Source organism: Alosa sapidissima, chromosome 20, assembly GCF_018492685.1.
Source record: "Alosa sapidissima isolate fAloSap1 chromosome 20, fAloSap1.pri, whole genome shotgun sequence".
In the NCBI taxonomy this organism is placed as follows: domain Eukaryota; kingdom Metazoa; phylum Chordata; class Actinopteri; order Clupeiformes; family Clupeidae; genus Alosa; species Alosa sapidissima.
In genome coordinates this window covers 19,348,847-19,356,346 of record NC_055976.1, presented here as the reverse complement: position 1 = coordinate 19,356,346, position 7,500 = coordinate 19,348,847, and the positions used below count along the sequence as shown (strand labels likewise).

At 51.4% G+C, this 7,500-nt stretch overlaps 1 protein-coding gene across 2 annotated transcripts in view; it reads right to left on the bottom strand.

Annotated features, from left to right (window-relative positions):
- Nucleotides 1-7,500, bottom strand: part of si:dkey-172h23.2 (uncharacterized protein LOC393772 homolog) — a 57,438-nt gene that overhangs the window by 2,328 nt on the left and 47,610 nt on the right. For both annotated transcript variants that reach the window (XM_042074257.1, XM_042074256.1), the window contains 2 exons: nt 5,055-7,500; nt 3,892-3,989 (listed from right to left, as the gene is read on the bottom strand). The exon at nt 5,055-7,500 is cut by the window's right edge and continues 105 nt beyond it. In XM_042074257.1, the coding sequence (XP_041930191.1) occupies nt 3,892-3,989; nt 5,055-7,500 (2,544 nt within the window). The remainder of the gene's footprint in view (nt 1-3,891; nt 3,990-5,054) is intronic.

The following is a 7,500-nucleotide window of genomic DNA, read 5'->3' as shown; positions in this document are numbered from 1 at the left end:
AACCTAGTTCTGTTCTGAAGCACTCTATATCTCCCTACCCCACTAGCACTCTCTCTCCCTCTCTCCCTACCCCACTAGCACTCTCTCCCTCTCTTCTCCTCTTCTTAAATATCTCTCTCTATATCTATCGTTCTCCATCTGTAGTTTCTTTTTTTTTACTTTGTCACTCTCCCTCTCTCTCTCTCTCTCTCCCCTCTCTTTCTTTTCTCCCTCCTTATACCCCACTCTCTTTTTCTCTCACTTACCTTCTGTCTCTTCTCCCACCCTCACTTTATCCCTCTCTTTTTCCTTCTCTCCCTTCCTCTCCTTCCTTCTCTATCTCTTGCCCTTCCTCCCTATGCTCCCTCTCTTTTTCTCCCTCCATGTCACCACTGCTCTCTCGCTCTGTTTCCCCTCTCCCCCCTTCTTTCTTTCCCTCCTTCCTCCCCCATCCCTTTCTTTCTCCTTCTTGCCTCCCTATGCACTCTCATTCTGTCTCTCTCTCCCTCACCCCCCCTCTCTCTCCCTCCCTCCTTCTCTCTCTCCCCTGCCCGTGGGGGAAGCCCAGTGTTGGGTGTAGTGGGCGTCCCCTCCCTCACATCTGCATGACTCTTTCTTTCCAACACGAGAGCCGGGAGCAGCAGGAGCAGGAGCAGCAGGGAAACGACCTGATCCCAGCACACCAGCCCAGCACACCGGCAGCACAGCACCTCTGAGGGTTAGCTCACAGATCACTTTCAAAGCCTGCTCTCTCACACACAAATGCACACACACACACACACACACACACACACACACACACACACACACACACACACACACACACACACCTTGACATGGAAATAGCATCATGCACACGCACTTGGCAGACCCCTATGAGCACAGCATGAACACTCCAATTACACATGACTCCATTACGAATGAACTTACATACATAAAAACCCTCAATGTAATAAAGCAATCCCCCCCACACACATCCCCCCCAAACACACACACACACACACACACACACACACACACACACACACACACACACACACGTGCACACATGTACTGCCACATGGTTTCCTGTTTCCAGCCTCCTGCCCCTCCTCCCGTGACCTGACCTCTCTTACGGTAAACACTTCCACATTGACTTCAGTTTCACAGGCCAGCGCTAACCCTGCACACACACACACACACACACACACTGGCCCTGGTCTGGGCCTTACAAGGGCCGGCATTGACCTGGAGTTAATGGCTATTTGAGCATAGACATAACAACAGGTCATAGCCTCCTTCAGCTGCAGCAAACAAAAGGTCACTGCTAACGCACCACTTGCTCACCCCACACAATTAAGACCCAGTTGGTGGGAACGCAAAGCAATGACATGCACACTGACTCACTGACTCACACAGCACAATGAGCACTCTGTTGGCTTGGCCCTCACACTGCACTAGAGCACAGCAAACCGGCGTCGGCCCACACCCTGCTCAGTTCTGGCCCAGCTCCTGAGGGCTAGTTACTGGAAGGTAAGGTACAGTTAGTGCTTTGGTCAGTGCTAATACCGGGTAAGGGCTAGTTCCTGGAAGTAAGTAATATGGTTTTGTTTCTTTTAACTTGCACAAAACAATGTCCTGCGGCTTATACACAACGCAGCTAATACACAGGGAATTACTGTATGCACAAGTTGTAACACACATCCTTTTTGCACATAGAAATTAGGACATAGCATAAACAATTAAAAAACAAAACAAAAAAACATAAATCAAATTAGTCCATGAAATGTCTATGGGCAATAATGACTTACTGGAAGGTAAAGTCCAGCTAGTGCTTTGGTCAGTGCTAATACCAGGTAAGAGTAAATAAAGCCATGGTGTGAGATATCTATTTTCATTTACAATCAAGAATTTCTACAGTAACACTAGATACTGGTATGCTAGAGCACAGCAATGCACTACATAATAATAATGGCAACGGGAGAGTGTAGATCTTAACAAACAAACATCATTTAAATCAACAAGCCAAACCAGTCCTGCGTGTGTACCAATGGGTAATCACTGTACACCCAGTCTTTCCACACATTACTCCCACTGAGTTACTAAAGACAAACACCCCCCCCCCCCCCCCCCCTCACTCTCTCTCTCTCTCTCTCTCTCTCTCTCTCTCTCTCTCTCTTCTTTCTTCTCAGACAGTGTTTACTGCCCTCCTGATGGCTGCGTAAAAGGCCTGTGTTTGACGCAGGTCTTTAAATAGCTGCTTTAAATCAGACAGTTTAATCAGATTAATTAAGACTGATGAGCCCTCTTCTGCTCTCCTCTTCACACAGTGGCCGCAGTTCCTGCAACACACACCAGGGGGAGTCTGAGACTCCAACAGCCACCACAACAACATCAATCTGCCTCCCCAAGAACACATCGCCCCCTTTAGGAAAACACACAGCTGTGCTATTCTAAGAAAATGTTGTGCTCTGAGTTAGCCATGTTAGGTCTGAGTTAGCCATGTTAAGTCTGAGTTAGCCATGTTAAGTCCTCTTACTTGTGCTTTCTTGCGATCCTTAGGTCAGGTCTGAAGTGCTGCCATCCTTTTTTAAGAGTGTGAGGCCAGTGACTTGCTCGCTAAAGTTGGCAAAAGAGTATCAGAGTGGCTCTGCAGACGGTTTTATATGTGTGGCGCAGACGCAGATAGCATCGCTGAGAGCGTCAAGTCTGGAAAAGCCGCGTTTCCTCACAGGAAAGTGATAGGCTGTTACACTCGATTCGTCCCGTGGCCTTTTGTTGCTGATGCATCCTGGGATTAATCAGAGACTTCCTGCCTGCCCACACTCCACACACACACACACACACACACACACACACACTGGGAGCTCACAGCCTGGCCCTAACGTCACCCTCACCTCGAGGACCTCACACTCCATAGAACCCTGCCTCATCAGCTCCATCGCCGCATGTCCCAACACTCCCTTCATCTTCCATGAGAACGTCTGATCAAGCAGAAACGCTCTCACATCTCTTGGAGCAGGACATGTGAGGTGAGGATTTAGCAACTCTGTGGCTGGAGTCGTTAACAGTGGACGGTGATTCTGAGGTGGAGTGAGCCTAAGAACAGGCCAGGGCCTCCTAAAGATCTACAACTCTGCTAAAGTTCTGGAATAGTGCACATCCAGTCCAGCGTTCCAACAACACAAGAGAAAAAACACAGCCAAACTCTTACATCATTACACCATCAGATGCAACATGGCAAAAATCTCAAGCTATTCCCAGACCATCACACAATCACACAAAACACACCAGAGATCTTACACAACCCAACAGAACACACCAAAACCCCCACACTATTCCCACACCATTACACAACCATACAAAACACATCAGAAATCTCACACAATTCCCACACTGGAAACCACATCACATCACAGACAAGCAGCAGTGAAATATTCTCCATTGTAACAAGAAGGGAACGACACTCTGTCCAGGGAGTAAGCCTTTGTGTCCATTTGTTTTACTACTGTAGGCCCACATTTCAGGATTCAGTTCACTTTAACACACAATTTTCTTTCAGGAATTGAAAGTTAACTCGCAAGTTTTATACAAGAATGCCTTCCTAAGGCTTTAAATGGTAAATTCTCAGCATGTTGTACAGAGGCCCAGGCCTTACGTCTAATCACACAAGCGATCAGCTGTTAACAGCACACACACACACACACACACACACACACACACACACACACACACACACACACACACACAGGCATGACCATTAAAGGCAAGAGAGAAGTGACATTCTGTGTTTAATTATCAGCATGCCTGTACATAAAATTAAGTTCCCAGGGAAAGCAAAATGGCATATCTATGTCATTTCCCTATTTTTTAACCCTGACACCTAGAGTGTCTCGAGCAGTGAGGACCTTGCGCTGAGCGCTGTCTGAAGACTGAAGGACTTACCGGTGATCGATAGCCGTCTGCTTCCACGCCAAGTCGCGTCTCGTCCACGTAGCCCGGAGCCCCTGCTGACATGAGTGTGTGCAGCGCTGGGAGGGAACAAGCACAGAAGAGGGACATGAGTGTGTGTGTGTTACATGCACCGATTACATCAAACTGACCTGGGTGACCCCCTGATTTTTTTCCATAAATATGAACACTGGTGATGGTGAACGCTGAAGTACAGTGAGTGTGTACTTGTGTCCCTGGACAGTTTCCACATCCGGCTCAAAGAATGGAACCTTCTGGAAAACTAGGCCTCTTTGAGGGACTGATGAATTGAAAACATTATCTTAAATGGGCATTTGTCAGCAATGTGACAGGCCGCGACCCTGAAAATAGGCAGCTCAGGTTATTTTTGATAGCATTAGCTAATGCGGCACAGATAACAATAAGTATTAAAACATATGGGCGTAGCTAGTGCCGGTTTGTTTTTGAAAGGAAATGGATCACTCGGGAGGGGAAGAGAAAAAAAAAAAGAAAAAAGAAACTTCCAGCACTCTTTTCCTGAACATGTGATGACATCATGTGTTGCTAGGCGACCGTTTGTTGTAAACACATCCTGGAGAGCAGAAACACACCCGGTTCTTGCTGGTCTCCCCAAACACAAAGGCCCACATTGCTCTGTTTAATACAGGATTTAAGGCTAAGCCTATTTATTTATAACTACTTAACAGGGTGTGTCTGCTCCGTTGGGGAGGAGATGACATTAATATAAAAGGACCGTGAAGGTAAAGGTCCTAAAAATAAAAGTCACTTTGTGACAACTCCAGAGGGTAAGTCTTCACACGTGTTCTTGGTTGCCAAGGGTGTGCCTACTGTAAGTGCGTATATGTGTGTGTGTGTGTGTGTGTATGTATGCGTATGTGCGCATGTTCAAATGGAATATTATCTTCCCGAGTTACATAACTAGTCACAACATCCATCTGAGACCAGAGCCATACAGTACCTGCAGCCCTTCAGCGCTCCTATCTGGAAGGCACACAAGTGACCTGGCCGCTTATCACAGTGGAAACATACCTTAACTGGCTTAAACTGACTTCATCAGTTCTAGACTCAAGAAGGAGGACAAAGCAGAACATAACCCAAACAGTATCTGAGGAGAGATTTCTTACGTCTTTCTGAATCCATGTGGCTTCCAACAGAAGGCAGGGCTTCATCAGTGGAACTGTCCTGCTGGTCGGCATTGGTCACTTCCTCAGGTACTTCCTCTTGCATTTCCTGTGTTGTTTCCAGGGTGACGGGAACTTCCAGAGACTGAGTTGCTCTGGGGCTGGGCAGTGGAGCGAACTCCTCTGTGACTCCTTCGGCAACTCCCTCAGTGACCTCTGCAGTGACCTGCTCACTGACCTGACCAGGGCTTGGGGCCTCACAGGGAGATTCGGGAGTTGCATCCTCCCCCGGCTCGCCCTGTCCCTCTAGGGTGTGTGTTTCCTCAGGAACACACATGGCAGACGTCTCCACACCCTCACGGTCTTCCTCAGACCCCTGAGACAGATGAGTGTGTGTGTCGTCGTGCGCGTGAGACGCTCCCTCAACTGCGGATTCCACCTCATGGGCAGGCGTGATGTCAGACAGGGAGATGGCGTCCGAGGCGGCGCAGTCTGCTACTCCTGCGGGCATCACGTTAGATGGTCGCTGAGAGGCGTCCTCAGAATCGCACGTGTCAGGCGGAGCGTCCGCACACACAGGAGCGTCAGACGCCTGGGCATCTGGTCTCCTGCGTATCCGTTTAGGCCGGCCAGTGGGGGCGTCCAACTTCTGCCCGACTTCGCTCTCGGACATGGTGGACGAGTCCTCGTCCAGCCCCTCGAGTGTGTCATCGCTGGACGCCGGACGCGACTCCTCGGAGTATGTCAGGGAGGCGTCGCTGTGGGCCTCCCTCTCCTGGGAGGCCTCGGTCATCTCAGGGGCGTCTGAAGACAGCGGATGATCTTCCTGATCCTGATGCTCTGCTTCTTCCTCCGATTCGCCCTCCGCTCGGCACTCTGGGCCATCCAAGTCCTCCTTGGAGTCTACCGATGCAGTGAGGGGCTCTGAGGAGTCAGCCTCAGTACTGTCTATCAGGTGTGTGTCAGAGGAGCCCTCCGCCGTCTCATCCAGTGACGTCACATCCGGGTCCGTGGCAAAGGAAGTCAGATCACACCCTGAGTCGGACACAGGGGAAGTGATGTCACCGTCACAGTTGCTATCGGCAGCCGTTTTGGTTTGTTCCCCAGGTGAGTCAACATCCCCACTGAATGTAGTCTCAGCAGAATCACTAACATGATCACTAGGCAGCTCAGTCTCTGTCTCAACACTGTCCTCTAGTGGTGGGGCAGATGCTGCAGTCTGATCTACCTCCACCTCATTCTCGCCACATGCCTCTTCATGGGTGCCATCCGCTTCAGACCTCTGTTCCTTGTGTCCTGGGCATTTTGCTAGACCAGGGTCCTCAAACTGAGAACTGGAGTGCACAGTGGCGTCGAGCATGCTGTCGCTACACTCCACAAACAAGGAATTCTCTCCCTCTATTGAGGTTGAGCTGGCGTCCACAAACTCCTCGTTTTCCTCTCTGCTCTCCGCCTCCTCCTGAGCCTCGTCTTCCCATTCCTCTCCCTCTCCCTCTCCCTCTCCCTCTCCCTCTCCGTCTCCCTCTCGGTCAGCGGGGGTCTCCACGTCCTGAGAACAATCCCTGAAGTCGGTGTCGGAGCTCTGCGGCTCTTTGGCAGACTGTGTGAGGCCCATGTCTGCTGCTGCTGCTGCTGCTGCTGCTGCTGTTGTTTCTGTTCCTGCTGTTTCTTCTCCCACTTCGGTCTGTGTTCCCTCTGCTGCCGTTTCAGCTGTTTCAGGACTTTCTGCTGTTTCTCTCGCTTCTGCTGCGTCGGCAACTCCGCCAAGGCCAGATGGATGTTTTTGGTCTGGAAGCTGTTCCTCCTCCTCCTCCTCCTCCTCCTCCTCCTCCTCCGCTCGCTGGGGCCCCCTGTCCTCTTCTCTGCCCCCCTCGACGCCCCCCTGAGCGGGACAGATGACGCCTGGGGCTGCGTCGGGTTCCGCTCCGGTCTCCGGTTCCGCTCCGGTCTCTGGTTCTGGGCTGAGCCCTGCAGGAGCGTCTGCGTTATCCGGCGCTGTTATCTCAGCCTCCTCCTCTACTCCGGCGTCCTCCTCCTCCTCCTCCTCCCCCTCCTCGTCACCGAGCTCAACGTGCTCCTCCGCTGCTGTGGTGGCTGCCGGCGGCTCGGCGGTGTGGCTATCGCGCTGCTCTGTGTTTTCCCAAACACACTCCTCCCCATACCGCTGATTGCCGAGGCCTGCGATAGGCTGGGGCGAGGTCTCCGAGCAGACGAGGAGGGGGGGTGTTGATGCACGTGGGGCGGCGTGTTCCCCTGGCAGCCCGGCGGCGCTGGCGTGTGTGTGCGTTTGCAAGTGTGTGTTTTCTCTGGAGGTGTCAGTGGTGAGAGGATCGTCTTGCTCGTGGGTGGAGGAGAGCGGGTCGCGCTGCTCCGGCTCCTCGCAGGCCTCGTCTGACTCGGACGTCTGACGCTCTCCGCTGCATTCCTGGCCAGTGGGTTGCGACTCCAG